The sequence below is a fragment of the Lontra canadensis genome, unplaced genomic scaffold (assembly GCF_010015895.1).
Source record: "Lontra canadensis isolate GAN:19392208 unplaced genomic scaffold, GSC_riverotter_1.0 scaffold20, whole genome shotgun sequence".
Taxonomy (NCBI): domain Eukaryota; kingdom Metazoa; phylum Chordata; class Mammalia; order Carnivora; family Mustelidae; genus Lontra; species Lontra canadensis.
Window position 1 is genome coordinate 22916249 of NW_022631014.1, and position 17104 is coordinate 22933352.

A 17104-nucleotide genomic window follows, 5' to 3' on the forward strand; every position below is an offset into this window, starting at 1 on the left:
GTCCATTCTCTTCCCTGAGGTCACTCAGCACGGAGGCTGTGAAACCTAGCTGTGAATGAAGCTCGGCCCCTGACCCCAAAGACCTTGCAAGTCGTTTCTCTGCATTTCTGCCCCCACTTCCTGGCTGTGTGACAAACTCTCAACGCAGGGCAATCTCAGTGCAGGATGACTACAGGTCAGATCCTCCCAGGCTGGTGGAAGCTTAGGGAGAAAGTGGCGTTGAGTTGGTCTTTGGATGAAGAACTGAAGTCAACTGGGAAGGAACGCAAGAGGGTATCTATGGCAGAAGGAACAGCGTGAAACAGGCTGGATCTTATGTAGTTCTCAGCCTCCTATTATTTATTCTCAGCGCTGAGGCCTGACAGAGCATAAGGGTGAGACCTGTAGATGTTCCCGTGGCTCTCGCCCGTGAACCCCTAAGACTTGCCTTTTCTTGGCCTTCACTGGCCACAAGGCTGGCACCCCTAGCACGTCACCCCAACGTCCCTTCCGCAGTTGTCTGGGCAGGATGTCGAAGGACGCGCCCCCGGGAGGCGCAACTTCGAGCTCATCTGGCTCTGATTGGCTGTGAATCTCGCGCCTTCAGGCCAGCCACTCAGAGGCGGCCATCAGTCCTCCCTTGCCTTTGATTGGCTGTGCTAAGCACGTGCTCAGATGCGCCCCCAGTTGCGACCTGAGAGCTGAGGCAACCGTTAACTGCCCACTGCCACCGTGTTCCTTTTCAGGCTCGTTGGGTACTGACAGGTAACTGGGCTGGGGAGCGGCGGGCAACCAGTCTCTGGGATGTGGGTAAGAGGAGGCCATGGGCCCCAGGCAGCAGCTCTCACCTGCCTTGGAGCACTGGAAGGCTGGAGAGCAGTCCTGCTGAGGGTCAACTGTCTTGTGACCTGAACTCATTCCCCCCATCCTCCAATCTGCCTCAGGGCATAGGAATCCCCTGGCTGGGGACCCTGTGCCCTTTTACCCCCTCAGTGACTCAGTAGCTGGGGGTGGACTGAGGGGTGTGGGCGGGGCTGTTGGAGCCCAAATCTTACCTGGCTTCTGAGGTTTATGGAGGGCCAGGGAGGATTAAGATCGGTAATCAGCCATTGATCCCCTTTGCAGTAATTGCATTTGCCCTTTGAGGAACATTAGGCCTCTTTTTTTTTTTTTTTTTTTTTTTAAGGTTTTATTTATTTGTCAGAGTGAAAGAATGACAGATCACAAGGGGGGGGAGCGGCAGGTAGAGGGAGAAGCAGGCTCCCAGCTGAGCGGAGAGCCGATGCTGTCGCGGGGCTGGATACCAGGATCCTGGGATCATGACCTGAGCCCACTTAACCGACTGAGCCATCCAGGCGTCCCATTTTGGTCTCTTCTTGACTTCACATGATACATTTGTTAATAATTAGAAAGTAATGCATATTTGGCTCTAAAGAGCTTGAGAAAAATTGTGTGTGAGCCTATATAAGGTCCCTTGAGTGCAAAGATAAAATTGGCTGGTGTCTACTATCCTTAACTGATTGGAAGGAAGATCTGCTAGGATTAACCTCCAAGAAGGAGCTGTAGCAGCGTTCTTGGAAGAAAAGAAAGAATGACTTTTGAGGTAGACGAAAACCATCAGAAACTCAAAAGATACCAAGGAAATGGGAGTTGTACCTCATAGAATGTTTCTAAGGGCCACATGAGAGAACACCTGACAACCACTAACCTGGTCTTAGTCTTTGTAATTTTGTCATTTCGAAGATGTTATAAAAATGGAATCTTATAGTTTGTAATCTTTTGAGACCCAGATTTTTCTTTTTCTTTTTCTTTTTTCTTAAGATTTTATTTGTCAGAGAGAGAGAAAGCACAAGCATGGGGAGGAGCAGGCAGAGGGAGAAGCAGGCTCCCCACTGAGCACGGAGTCGGACGTGGGGCTTGAACCCAGGACCCTGGGATCATGACCCGAGCCAAAGGCAGACACTTAACCAACTGAGCCACCCAGGCATCCCTAGACCATCATTTTTCATTTGGCTTAATTACTTTGCAGTCTGGTCAAATTTTTGCATGTATCGATACTTGTTTTCGGGAGAGGTTGGGGTCCTGAAGTGATATGGGCTGACTCTTCTTAGCCAGATCTGAGGAGAAGAAAAGATAGCTCAGAGCTCAGGCACTGGGTATTAATCTAGACTCCCATCACTTACCAGCTTTATGCTGTTGGCATGGCTGCTAATCTGTGCCTATCTCAGGCTCCCTATCAGCATATGAAAGATGGTGAAACAAACTACCTCAGAAACAAACAGTAGATATATGCTTAGTAAAGTGTTTATCATGAAGTAAACAGTAGTTCATCTGGTAGGATTCTGTTTTTGTTTTTTAATTAATTAATCAATTAACTTTTATTTACTTTTTTTATTAATTTTATTTTTTTAAACATAAAATATATATAGGATTCTGTTTTTATCCATGTTCTTCATCTCAATGTGAGAACGATTACCTCTCAATTACCATTATTATGCTCTGCCACAATAAACTTTTTACGATCTTCAAACAAGATGTCTGTCCTGGAGGGCACCTGGGTGGCTCTGTCGGCTAAGCGTCCGCCTTCAGCTCAGATTGTGATGTCCAGGTCTTGGGATTGAGCCCCACGTCCAGCTCCCTGATCATCCGGGAGTCTGCTTCTCCTTCTCCCTCTGCCCCTCCCCCTGCTTGTGCTCTGTCTTTCTCTCTCTCAAATGAATAAATAAAATCTTTAAAAAAAAATGTCTGTCCTTTTTCCACTCCTTCCCTCTGGCTCCATGGTTTTCTTTACCTTGGGAAATAGTCTTTAGCTTATGCATTCTTTATCTGGCCAATATAGCTCCCAAATATCGACTTTCTCAGAAAACATTGTTAACAGCTACTTTTCAACTGTAGAACAAAATTCTATCCAACTCTTTTCCAAATATTATGCTATCCTTTCTTTACCTCCCCCACTGATCTATGGTCTTTTATCCTGAGATAATAATTCATCTTTAAATCCCCATTGTCCAGCACACTGCCAATCATGTAAGAGATGCTCAGTATAAGTTGTTGAATCAGTGAATGAAAATTCTTATGTAGGAGAATTGGTCACACCTTGAATTTCTAGGAAAAGATTTATATTTGAAAGTATATGTGCATTTTAAATTGGTAAATTGCCCTGTAGCAGTATCATAATTTCTTTGTGGCTCTGTGATATTCAATCAAGTCATTATAGTTTAATTATATAGTATGATCACTTTGTAGAGCTTTATGGTGTGTTTTGTTTCATTACATATGTAAGCATTTTCATTTATTATATATAATCTTCAGAAACATAATTTCTTTAAAAAGATTTATTTTAAGTATCCTTTTACACCCAACGTGGGGCTTGAACTTACAGCCCTGAGATCAAGAGTTGCATGCTCTACCAACAGAACCAGCCAGGTGCCTTAGAAATATAATTTTGATAACTTAATATAGTTGTTGTTCCTCAGTTTAAGTGTTTCACTATTGTTGGGATTTCATTTGTTTTCTCTGTTTTGGCATTCTATATTCATCTGTACATAAAGTCATTTCTGTCTTTGGATTGTTTTCTTTTCCTTTCCTTTTTTTTTTTTTTTTTTAAGAATTTTTATTTACTAGAGAAACAGAACATGCGTGAGAGAGAGCATGAGAGGGGCCAGGGAGGGGCAAGGGAGAGAAAGAGGGAGAAGCAGGCTTCCCACTGAGCAGGGAGCCAGATGCGGGGCTCAATCCCAGTACCCTGGGATTATGACCTGAGCTGAACTGAAGACAGATGCTTAACTGACTGAGCCACCCACGCGCTCTTCTTTTTTTTTTTTTTTTGTAAAAAATTTAGTTTAGAGAGAGTGTGACCTGAGTGGGTGGGGGCGGAGAGGGGTAGAGGGAGAGGAGAGAGAGTATCCTCAAGCAAACTCCTTGCCGACTTGGAGCCAGTCACAGGTCTCAGTCTTCTGAGCCAGAGATCATGACTTGAGCCGAAATCAAGAGTCGAATGCTTAACCATCTGAGCCCCTGGATTGTTTTGAAAGAAAGATAACCAGAAATGGGATTACTTGATCATTTTAAGACATTTGATACATAGCATTAGCATGATTTTATTACCATTTAAACTATGGTGAATATGATAGACTAAAATGGTATCTCAGATAACTTTTTACATTTTCCATTTGCTGTAATATTGAAATTATTCTGTCATGATTTTTTACTAATTGCATTTCCTTTTTTGTGAGTTACCTTTTTTCCTTTTCCCCAATATTGAAGTCTTAGTGTTTTTCTTATACCTTTATATATAAACCACTTATATTGTAAAGATATGCTCTCAACATACAGTTTTGAGATTCTGTATGTATGATGTTGTTCTATGTGCTGAATGTATAGTATTTAACAATCAGGCAAAATTTTTACACTCATTTAGCTAATATTTAAAAGTATGAGAAAATAACACTTGGTCTTTGCCAAAAGGCCAAGAAGAGATAAAAGTATGAGAAAATAAGTAAGAAAATAGAATATTTAGTATTTTAAATATCAAAAAATGTGAAGAAAAAGAAAAGCAGAGTGAAGATTGAGAGAGCGTATAAGGGGGTTGAATTTTTCATTTGGATAACAATGGGAAAGTAATTTTTTGGTAAAAACTTGAAGGGAATGAGACAGTTTACATATCTGAAAGACAAGTATTTGAAGCAGGAAACACCAAATGTAAAAGACCTGAGGCAGCAACGTGCTTGGCATCTTTGAAGTAAAGGTAGACTGGAAAGAAAGGGGAGATAGTGGGAAATGAAGTTAGAATATTAAGGACAGATCATGTCATAATAGGGGTGCTGACTTTTGTATATATTTAATAGTTTCATTTAGATGTAATTCACATACTACTAAATTCAGCTTTTTAAAATGTACAATTCTGTGGCTTCTTGTATTTTCAAAGAGTTGTGCAATGATTATCACAATTTTATTTTTTAGTTTCAGGAGTAGAATTTAGTGATTTAACACTTACATACAGCACCCAGTGCTCCTCACTGCAAATGCCCTCTTTAATACCCATCACCCATTTAACCCATCCCTTCACCCACCTCCCCCAATTATTACAGTTTTAGAAACATTTTCATCACCTCCAGAAGGAACCTCATACCCGTTAGCAGTCACTCACTATTCTCTCACTCTTTTCTGCCCCAACCCTATATAACCATCTTTCTGCCTTTATATAGATTTGCCTCTTCTGGACATATATAAAACAGGAATAATACCTGTTTTTTTGTGACTGACTTTTTTTTTCACTTGTCATAATGTTTTAAAGGCTCATCCATGATGTGACATGTAGTAGTATTTTATTCCTATTTATAGTTGACTATTATTCCATGGTATGGATATACTACATTTTAATCTACTCATTACTTCAGGGACATTTAGATTGTTTACTCCATTTTGGCTACTATGAATAATGTTTCTATGAACCTTCGTGTGCAAGTTTTTATGTGGGTATATGTTTTTAATTCTCTTGGGTGTATACCTAGGTGTGGAATTGCTGGGTCATATGGTAACCCTTTTTATTCACTTATGTTTTAATGTATATATATATTTAAGATTTTATTTATTTGACAGAGAGACAGTGAGAGAGGGAACACAAGCAGGGGGAGTGAGAGAGGGAGAAGCAGGCTTCCCGCTGAGCAGGGAGTCTGATGCGGGGCTCAATCCCAGGACCCTGGGATCATGACCTGAGCCGAAGGAAGACACTTAATGACTGAGCCACCCAGGTGCCCCTGGTAATTCTTTTTAATTGGGAAATTGCCTGTTTTCCAAAGTGGCTGCATCATTTTTCATTCCCACTAATAACATATGGGGATTCCAATTTCGTCAGTCCTTGCCAACAGTTCTTACTATTTGTTTTTTTGTTTATAATCATCCTAGAGGATGTGAAGTTGTAAATCATTGGAGTTTTGATTTACAGTTCCCTAATGGCTAATGATGTTGAATATCTTTTCACGTCAATTAGCTGTTTGTATCTCTTCTTTGGAGAAATGTGTATTAGCTCCTTTCCCTATACTATATTTGGTTATTTGTCTTCTTACTGAGTCATAAACATTTTTTTTTTAAAGATTTTATTCATTTATTTGACAGAGAGAGATCACAAGCAGGCAGAGAGGCAGGCAGAGAGAGAGGAGGAAGCAGGCTCCCTGCTGAGCAGAGAGCCCGATGCGGGGCTCGATCCCAGGACCCTGAGATCATGACCTGAGCCGAAGGCAGCGGCTTAACCCACTGAGCCACCCGGGCGCCCCAACATTTTTATATTTTCTGGATACAAGTCCCATATCAAGATATATGAATTACAAATATTTTTTCCCCATTCTGTGGCTTCTCTTTTTACTTTTGTGGTAGTATCCTTTAAAAAAAAAATGTAAGTAATCTCTACACCCAATGTGGGGCCCGAACTCATGACACCAAAAATAAGAGTCGCATGTTTCTCCAATTGAGCCAGCCAGGAGTCTCTCACTATATACTTTTTAGAGAAAGAAAAGTTAAAATTATTTAACTTAGTAGTATTACAAAAATATCGGACCCCTTGAAAGAATGTTGGAGCACATCAGGGATCCTAGAACCACATTTTGGGAACCACTATACTATACATATACACATACAAATTTTTGGCCCAACTCAATATTAGTATTTAGTTTTCATATATGACATTGAGTTTATTTATTTAGTTAGTTTCAGAAGTAGAATTAGTGATTCATCAGTTGTATATATCACCCAGTGCTCATTACAACAAGTGCCTCATTAATTTTGAGAGAGAGAGAGAACACTTGCGTGCACACACAAGCAGGGGTGTGTGTGGCAGAGGGAGAGAGAAAGAATCGTAAGCAGGATCCACACCCAACACAGCCAGACACGGGGCTCAGTCTTCACGACCCTGAGATGGTGACCTGAGCTGAAATCAAGAGTCGGATGCTTAACTGACTAAGCCCCCTGGGTGTCCCAACTTTCAGTTTATTTTAAATGAGTACATTATATCTGTTTTTAACTTTTTAATTCTGAACTCTGTGATAACAAGGAGATACATGCTTTTAATCAATCAGGCTATGGCTCTTAAAATAACTGCCAAAATGTAGTATTACATTTTAGCTTAGGGGCAAGAACAGTAATAAAGATCTGCCCTATGATGTAACAAATGGGGTAATATCTTTTTTTTTTTTTTAAGATTTTATTTATTTATTTGACAGAGATCACAGGTAGGCAGATAGAGAGAGGTGGGGAAGCAGGCTCCCCACTGAGCAGAAAGCTGGACTCAGGGCCTGATCCCAGGACCCTGGGATCATGACCTGAGCCGAAGGCAGAGGCTTTAACCCACTGAGCCACCCAGGCACCCCAACTGGGGTAATATCTTTATCATGAAACTAATTATGTGAATTTTTCTAGGTTTAGGTTAAAGTAAGATTTTCTCCCCAGATAGTCCAAGCTCTATATAATAAACTGACTGCTAAATCATAAGGTGCATGGGAAAGATATTGTTGGTGATCATCTTGATATTGTTGGTGATCCTATGTAAGAATTCTGAAACTTGGCTCTCAATTTCATGAGAAGGAATATATTTTCATATATAAATTTTCCACACATCTAAGAATGATGATATTCTTTGGGTCTTCCAAATTCATTTTGAACTTCTGAATCGAAATGTTAGGTAGAAAATAAGATTGAACTAAAAACTGCTTACATTACTTCATAGCACACAACCCATGAGACGTCCTAGTATGCAGATGAGGATGTGACAGTGAGTTTGGAGTGACAGTTCTGGAGGCAATAGAAGCACCAGACAGAAACTCTTAGAGAAGCTGAAAGAAGCTAAAGCATTTTAAAACATATCAAATGGGTGAGTTTTAATAGTATAATTCTAATGTGGTTATTCCCTTATTTGCAAAACTTAGTTGATTAGCAGATTTGCCCATGAATAAATGATGTTACTCTCAAAGTGGAAAATGCATTTCGTTGTTTCATGATTCTATTTTAAAATTTTTTTTAAGAAAAAGAGAGGCGGTTGAGGGGCCTCAGGAGAGGGAGAGAGAAAATCCCAAACAGGCTCCACGCCCAGTGCTGAGCCTGATGCAGGGCTTGATCTCACAACCCTGGGATCGTGACCTGAGCCGAAATCAAGAGTTGGACACTTAACTGACTCAGCCACCCAGACACCCCTGTTTCATGATTCAAAAATCAGTTTTGTGTGTTAAAATATGCTTAATGTAGCTTGAGCGACACTTTGGACCAAATCAGTTCCACTTCTCAATTACGTGCAGGAATGATCCTTTTCCAGCACTCAGTAACTGATTACAACACCTCTTCATTGTCTCCTTAAATAAACCAAGATATTCAAATTCATCTTAGAATTGCTAACATCGTATGTTTGTCTCATAAAGTAAAATGAGCCCAGTTTCAAAAAACTTAAAAAGGAGCAGGGTTTTACGATCGAGACTACTATTGTACCATGGATAACTCTTATTACACTTGATTATTATAGTTCAGCCATTGTGTAGGTGAGGATTGCTTATGTAATAATTTTTGTACCCAACGTATATGTATATAGGCACACACACACATACGCTAACACACACACGCACACACTTTTGCTTGATAATATCTTCACTATCTTTTTTTGTTATTACATGAAGTTTAAATATTTTCAGAAAAGGGCAAAAGTTAATATTTTATTTTTAAAATAAGATTTTATTTATTTATTTGACAGAGAGAGACAGTGAGGGAGGAAACACAGTGGGGGGGGGGCGTGGGAGAGGGAGAAGCAGGCTTCCCACTGAGTAGGGAGCCAGATGCGGGGCTCAATCCCAGGACCCCGAGATCATGACCTGAGCCAAAGGCAGATGCTTAATGACTGAGCCACCCAGGCACCCCAAAAGTTAATATTCACTGCATAACTTCTTTTTGAAGATTTTTTTATTTTAAAATAATCTCTATACCCAATGTGGGGCTTGAATTTACAACCCCAAGATCAAGAGTCATGTGCTCTACCAACCGAGCCAGCCAGGAACCCCTCTACATTTTGTTTTAAAGTACCTTTGATAACATATGAAAAATGTTTTTTGATTAAAAATGTATTTTGTTTTATATTAGATATCACTTCTTATCGTGGAATGTTCTCAACTATTATGGCACGAGAGAACCACGGTGCCCATGTGGGTGTAAGGTAAATGCTCAGCCATTCCAATTCCATCTCCCTCTCTACGTTGAATTCTGGCTCAGGGAGGCTTAGTACATCCCAGTCCTGAGCCTGTGGGGCTAACATGTGAGCATATTCTGGGACTGAGTGCTGATGTGGGAGTGTCAGGGAAGTGGCAGGCTGGAGGAGGCTGGGGGAGAGTGAGAAAAGGGGTATCTGTTCCTCAGGGATGGGAGAGACAGTGTTTGACAGCTGGGGACAGTGAGGAGGAGGGAGTAACCCTAAAGGAATACGGCCTCGAGTTTCTCCCACTGCTTCCCAATAGTCTCATTTTCCTTTTTTGCAAGCCTGAGTTTTGCACATTGAGGCCCCATTATTTGGGTCATTATGATGCCATTATTTTCTGACATTTGTTTTTGTTTTTCCTTTTCCCCTAGACCAAAAAAATATGGCAGTGACAGAGCATGGTGCCCCTCAGCAGCCTGTTTTCCGGTCTCCACAGCCACTTGCTGCCTCCCCAGGTCCCACTTAAGGATTCTCAGGGCTACAGGAGTAAAATTTGTTTTTTCCAACTTCCTTCCTCATGTTGACTCCACATGTCGCCTTGAGGGCCGTGGTAACTCACTCTCTGTAGTAGTAATTCCTGTGATACTCTTTACTCCTCTCTCATATATAAAATGGCAGTATAAAAATGGCTTGTACTGAGTGTACTGCCATTTCCCAACTTATTTGCATGCTGAGATAAAAACATACTCTTTAAATAAACAGATGTGAATTTGTGTGTTTTCTGCCTACAACTGTGTGTAACAAGGAAGGGATAGAACCTCCGGTTAAGGAGAAGAAGAAGCTGGGGCGCCTGGGTGCCTCAGTGGGTTAAGCCTCTGCCTTCGGCTCAGGTCATGATCTCAGGGTCCTGGGATTGAGTCCCGCATCGGGCTCTCTGCTCAGCAGGGAGCCTGCTTCCCCCTCTCTCTCTGCCTGCCTCCCTGCCTACTTGTGATCTCTCTCTCTGTCAAACAAAATCTTTTTTAAAAAATCTGCTTAAAAAAAAAGGAGAGAAGAAGCTCATCCAGGGCTGACGGACCTAAAGGTAGAAAGTCAGGGTTGGAGGGTGGACCTTGTGTGTGTGTGTGTGTGTGTGTTGGGTGGTAGTCCTGGGGAAGGGGAATGGGAGTATTCAGAGTATGCGCTCTGCAGAATTGTAATCCTGGGGTGATAAAACATGTTAGTATCTAGCTGTATGGAAAGGACCCTTCTTCTTTGATCTCTAGTTGCTGTTCCATGGAAACTCTGCTGCTCATCAACAGTCTCCCATTGTTTTCTTTTTTCTTTTTTTTTTTTAAATAGTGGTTCCCAGGGTCAAACAACTGCAATTTCACCAACAGGGCTACAGCCTGGGGAGTAGGGCAATTTGGGGGACTTCCTAAAGTCTATCTCCGGACCAAAGTCATTGAAATTGGTCTCCATAATTGATTCAACAAGTAAACTCATAAGTTTACTTGGTTACATATATGTTTCTACTAATTAGGTACAGCAATGATTAAGAGGCAGGAGTGTGGGGCGCCTGGGTGGCTCAGTGTGGGTTAAAGCCTCTGCCTTCGGCTCAGGTCATGATCCCAGTGTCCTGGGATCGAGCCTCACATCGGGCTCTCTGCTCTGCGGGGAGCCTGCTTCCTCCTCTCTCTCTCTCTGCCTGCCTCTCTGCCTACATGTGATCTCTGTCTGTCAAATAAATAAAATCTTTAAAAAAAAAAAAAAAAAGAGGCAGGAGTGTTTCCCCAGCCCTGATCTAGTTTTTGGCATTCTTTATTGGAGAAATTTGAGGAAAGCGATGAGCAATGTTGGATCAACCATATACTCTCATCTAAACTCTCCCAAGTTGTTCCATTCACCCAAGGGTTAAGATGGAAGCAAGGGCAATGGGACAAGGAGCTCTACTGCCGGGGTGACTGCTGGCAACAGCGGCAGCTGTTTCTCCTCTCCTACTGGTCTCAGTGTTGAGCCATGTTTGAAGGCATTGCTCACCCTACCCAGCACAACCCCTTTGAGGCTCATCCTGGTGGCTCCTGCTTGGCTCTGATAGGCTGCAAGGCTCGCACCCTCCACGTGCCATTCAGATGGGGTCCCCTGTGAGCTGACTGGAGAGAAAAAGGCCTTTCAGCAGTTATCCACTGGCCCACATATTTTCTCTTCCTCCTTGCTGACCAGCTACTGGGTTTTGTGTTGGGGTTGGGGTAAGGGAGGTTGGTGTTCAGAGGCTCAGAGGTCAGTGGGAGGACCAAGCCTCATTCCCTTAGAGCACCAGGGTACACACTGCAGGGTGGGCTACAGGGTGACCAAGGCTTACCACCCCCACCCTCCCAAATCTGCCTCATGGGATAAAAACACTTCTGGCTGATGCCCTGGGCAGTTTCTTCCCCTCAGTGAGTCTCTGTCTAACTGTAACATGGGCTGGGTGGGGATAAGGCCATTGGGGTCTGGGTCTCTTCTGGCATCAAAGGGTTGTGCTTGGGAGAACTAAGATGTTTCATTAACCGTCCATCCATTTGAGGTGATTGGATTTGTTCTTTGATGAACACTGACCTCCTCTTGACTTCACACTGAAACAGTTGATCATAAGATAAAACTGCCTGTTTTATTTCTTCAAGTTTTGAAGAAAGGTACTTGTGTATCATATAAAGTTCCTTGGATGCAAAGAGGAAATTCACTAGTGTCTTTTATCCTCACTTGGTTGGGAGGAAGAATTGTCAGGGTTAAATCCAAAGAAACGGTGCTACAGGCTGGCTCAGCTAGCCCTGTGTGCTTGGAGGAAGAGGAAGACTGGCCTTTGGGGCAGCAGAAAACCATCAGGAGCTCAAAAAAAAAAAAAAAAAAAAAAAAAAGGATGTGGAACCTACTAGATGAAGCCTTGGACACATCTGCATTACTGTGCTCAGAGGGGGAGCTACCATTCAATTTGAAAACAGACGGAGTGAGATTATGGTTTTCCATTTTGTTTTGTATTCAGATTTATTTGTTTGAGAGAGAGCAAGAGCGTGAGAGAGAGCATGAGTGGAAGAGAGAGCATGAGCAGGGAGAGAGGCAGGGGGGAGAGGGAGAAGCAGATTTCTCACTGAGCAGGGAGCTCCATGCTAATGCAGGGCTCAATGCGGGGCTCGATCCCAGGACCCTGTGATCATGACCTGAGCCGAAGACATACGCTTAACCAACTGAGCCACCCAGGCACCCCAATATTCTGTCTTTTAAGTAGTGATAGTACTTTTGAATGGAGACACTTTTATTCTTTATATTTTTTCTTTTATTTAAAATGTTATATTCTAGGGACGCCTAGATGGCTTAGTCGGTTAAGTTTCTGCCTTCTGCTCAGGTCATGATCCCAGAGTCCTGGGATCGAGTCCCATATTGGGCTCCTTGCTCAGTGGGGAGCCTGCTTCTCCCTCTGCCTGCTTCTCCCCCCTGCTCACGCACTCTGTCTCTCTGACAAATAAATAAAAACTTTAAAAAAAGGGGCGGGGTTATATTCTATCCTTTTAGAGTTTTCCCTTAAAATTTAAACTACAAAGTTAACTAATAAAGTTTTAATATAGGACTTTTAAAATGTGGAACACTTTAGTTCTGATCATTCTCCTGTTTGTTTTATTTTATTTTTCAAATGAAAGTTCTCACATTTTTATCACCGAGCCAACATACTAGAGCAGAAGTGTAGTAACAAAGAAGTCATTTCCCCAATAAAACATGTAAACATCTACCTGGAAGTGATGTTTACAGAGTGACAGGATATGAGCGTGTGACCTTTCATGCAGCATAAATACATGTGTCATCTCATGTGTGATCCCTTACAGACCCAGCTTGGCTCTTCTCCAGTGCCTCCTCTTGGACTTATACCTGATTTTATTACCAATTTTCATCTGAATCCCCCGGGGAATGGGACAATTCTGGTTTTGTTTCTTGGTCAGGAATCCCTTGAGCCCAAAAGTCTTATGAGAAGCTGTTTTGAAGAAGTCAGCTGCACACACCACGATGGCAGAGCGAAAGAAAGAGCTCCAGGTGGCTTACGTTTTATCTTCGAATGATATTTTAATTCTACCTCATATTTACTTATCTTCCAAATTATGCAATTTATTTTTGTTTTATTAGGCTAATTTTCCTTCAGAAATAAGTGTTTACTAATATTTACTCCACTGTTGCATCTCATGCCTTCCAGGATCATTCATGATTTTCATCATGAAAACTTGATTTTTTTTTTAAAAGATTTTATTTATTTATTTGACAGAGATCACAAGTAGGCAGAGAGGCAGGCAGAGAGAGAGGAAGGGAAGCAGGGTCTCTGCTGAGCAGAGATCCCCATGCGGGGCTTGATCCCAGGACCCTGGGATCATGACCCGAGCCGAAGGCAGAGGCCTTAACCCACTGAGCCACCCAGGTGCCCCAAAACTTGATGTTTTATAAATAAAACTCAAAACCTTTTCTCTGTGCAGTAGATAAAAAATGCATTAATTGAAAAACCTTAAGATGAATGGAGATGCTGAGGTCCAATGGATATGAATTTTTTTCTTTGTTGAGCTCTTCCTGAGAGCTCTGATAGATTTAATAAAGAGAAAGGGAAAACAAAAGACTGATCTGTAACCTTTAAAAAAATTGTTTTAAAAAATATTTAAGTAATCTCTACACCCAACGTGGGGCTGGAATTCAAGACCTTGAGATTAAGAGTTGCATGTTCCTCCCACCGACCCAGCCAGGTGTCCCAATGATCTAACCTTCAGAAGAAAAAAATGAGCTTCATTAAACTTTAGACATGATCCTTTCTGTAGGCAAACTCTGCAATTTTAATTCCAGTTGGTAGAATATTTAAGTTTGGTTTTATTTAATAAAATGACCAAATTAACATTATCAAAGCTGTTAGTAAGAATGACAAAATGAGAAGCAGGCTCACAGCCCTTCTTCACTCTACAGTGTGAGGTTGTCTCAAGCAAAAGTATATTTGTTTGAGTTGCGAGCTTAAATAGCACTTGTTTCCCAGAATTCTGTTACATATTTCAAAGTATATTTTCTGGAAAGAAATACTGTCTTTGAGCTTTAAAGACAGAATTTTAAATTTATCCTGAAATAACTTTCTTAAATCACGGTCAGCGTAAACGGCGAAATTCTGCTGTACCTGCTGCCATCCGGTGGCAATTTTCCCAAAAATAGCAATTTTCCAAGAGTGGTCTTAAGTCCCTTGGGGGTGACAGACAGCAGATCTCTGTGACCCTGTCCAGGGCATTCTTGATATCAAAACTACATTCATAATAACACTATAACTTTATCCTTTTCACTCAAGTAATATTTGTCCTGATGGTACAAAAGGAATGGGGTAAAGCCACTGGGACCTTTAGACAAATTGAGGTAGTACACAAAATTGTACTCTCCTCACCTCTCTCAAGTGATCCCAGTGCCAGTTGTACCTCAGCATCTCCCGATGAAGCAGGAAAACTGATTCTGTTACCTCTATCCTTATTCACATGGAATTCCATCTTACCTGAATGACTTACAATGTATAACTATCCAAGTAAGTATTTTGTAGACATTTTATTGAAAATGAATGAAGTGAGCCTGTTATTTCAAGTAAAACAGCTGACAGTATTTATTGCTAATGATTAAGTGGGAACTTTCAGGTGAACACTGTAATCTTGGAAAACTTGTATCTGCTACTATACAATGACAGTTTCTCAATACTTAGTCTTCTGATGAGATCGATGATGATATTACTGAATATGATTTGGTAAATAGAATAATGGTCCCTAAAGACGTTTATATCCTAAATCCCACAAACTATGAATGTTTTCCTTTACATTCCAAAGGTATTCCGTACATTTGATTTGAGATAGGGAGATTATTCTGGATTATCTGATGGGTTCAGTGTAATCACAAAGGTCATTATAAAAAGAGTGAGAGGTGAGAAGACGATACACTGTTGGCTTTGGAGACAAAGAGATCATGAGATGATCAGCAAATGTAGGTGGTCTCCAGGAGCTGGCAAAAGCAAGGAAACAGATTCTTTCCTAGAACTTCTAGAAGAAACTGGCCCTACTAACCCCCAGTTAGAAAATGATTTCTGATCTCGGTCAGACTGCCAGAATTGTAATAAATTCATGTTGATTAAGCACTTAGTTTGTGATAATTTGTTACAGCCACATCAGAAAACTAGTACAGTGATATTTTGATATTGTGTAATAAAATGTGGATGATTTCACATTTTCTTAATTTTCATAATTCAGCTTAGACTGAACCTTGACCAAACTGATCCCACTTCTCAATTATATGCAAAAGGGGTCATTTATCGGCATTCAGTTATCCATAATGTGTCTCCTTCTTTCCCCCTTTTAAAAAGCCAAAGGACTCAAAGAAATATTATCTCGAGAGTGTTAACAATGCATGCATGCCTCATAAAGGAAAATGGGCCTGGATCCTAAAAAGATGAGGGGTGAGGACTTTTGTGATTGGGATAGATTTTATTACATGGATAGATTTTTATCACCGAGATAGATTTTATTACATGACCTTACTTATTACTTCAGCTTCTGGTATAGGTGTAAATATTATTCACATAAGTAGTCTTTGCATTCATGAGTATGTTTATATACAGGTACACATAGAGGTGCACACACACATATATTATATAAAGCTGTAAATATGTTCAGAGAAAGAAAAAAGTCATTTTGTTCTAAATTAAACTACTATTTTTCAGTACATTTAGAATTATATGAAAAAGGTTTTATGATTAAAATAACTGTAATTTCAAAAAAAATGTAATTTCATATGAAGCATTACTTGGAATGTTCTCACAAGAGAACCACTGTGCCCATGCGGGTGTAAGGGAGGCCACCTACTGCCTCCCCAGGTCCCACCTAAGGATTCTCAGGGCTACAGGAATGATTTTTTCCCCACTCCCTTCCTCATGGTAACTCATCCTGTCAGCTTCTCCAGTGCCGTGGTAACTGTGTCTCTGTTACTCTCTTTCCCTTACAGTCCCCCTCGTATGTAAAATGAGACATTACAATTGTTTATACTTTAAAAATATACAAACCTGTGTTTATATGTTTTGTGTCTCCAATTGTGTATAATCAAGAAGAGATAGAACATTGAATTCAGGAGGAAGAAGCTCAGCCAGGACTGACTGAAAGGTAGAAGGAGGGAATTGGTTATTCCAGAAACAGGATTTGGTGGTTTGTGTGTGTGTTGGTTGGGTTGGGTGGGAGGTGGTACAGAGAATATGCCCTGAAGAATTATTTATTTTTTTTAATTTTTAAATTAAAAAACATTTATTTTGAGAGGGGTGGAGGAGAAAGGGAGAGAGAGAATCTTAAGCAGGTTCCACACCCAGGGAGGAACCCAATATGGGGCTTGATATGGGCTTGATCCCACAATCCTGAGATCATGACCTGAGCCCAGCCAAGAGTCGGCACTCAACTGACTGAGCCCCCCAGGTGCCTCTGCCCTGAAGAATTGTAATCTTAGGTGATGAAGTATCTCTTGGGGCATTTGGAGGAGACAGCTCTCCTCTGGGTTTTAACCATTAGCAGTCTCTCTAGTTATATTGTTATGTTAAGGGTGGCCGGCTGATTTCACATATGGGATTTCACACATAAGGTTTCTGGGGAGTAGGACATTATTGGAGATTTTTAAAATAATAAAAAACATAGTCTGTCTCTGGAACAGTTACTGAAGTTCATTGCTGAATACTTTATTCTGTTTCTATTTTTCTATCCTTGTACCAGTACCACCAATACCTAATCAGGTTATTTTTTCTATTGTCTAGTTATAGCAGTTCTTTGTGTGTTTTGGATATTACTTCTTATCAGATATATAATTTGCAAATAGCTTCTCCCATTCTGTAGACTGCCTTTTTACTCTGTTGATTATGTCCTTTGATACACAGAAGTTTTAAATTTTGGTATAGTTTTTTTATCTATTTTTATTTTTGTT

The 17104-nt window shown here is 40.9% G+C and overlaps 1 protein-coding gene and 1 long non-coding RNA gene across 3 annotated transcripts; one reads left to right on the top strand and one right to left on the bottom strand.

Annotated features, from left to right (window-relative positions):
• Positions 1-668: 668 nt before the first annotated feature.
• On the top strand, positions 669-9900 carry LOC116869822. 2 transcript variants are annotated; one of them, XR_004383110.1, is made up of 4 exons: positions 669-744; positions 7700-7843; positions 9094-9166; positions 9577-9900. It is a non-coding gene; the product is annotated as an uncharacterized LOC116869822 (long non-coding RNA). The 2 variants fall into 2 exon arrangements; XR_004383111.1 differs by lacking the exon at positions 7700-7843 and having other exon boundaries at positions 670-744.
• A 3075-nt stretch (positions 9901-12975) lies between these two features.
• LOC116869627 (60S ribosomal protein L39-like) lies at positions 12976-14304 on the bottom strand. The gene is made up of 2 exons (XM_032860912.1): positions 14295-14304; positions 12976-13145 (listed from the first exon to the last, which is right to left on the bottom strand). Exons 1-2 carry the CDS (start codon positions 14302-14304, stop codon positions 12976-12978), a joined length of 180 nt encoding a protein of 59 aa, XP_032716803.1.
• Between the last annotated feature and the right edge of the window lie 2800 nt (positions 14305-17104).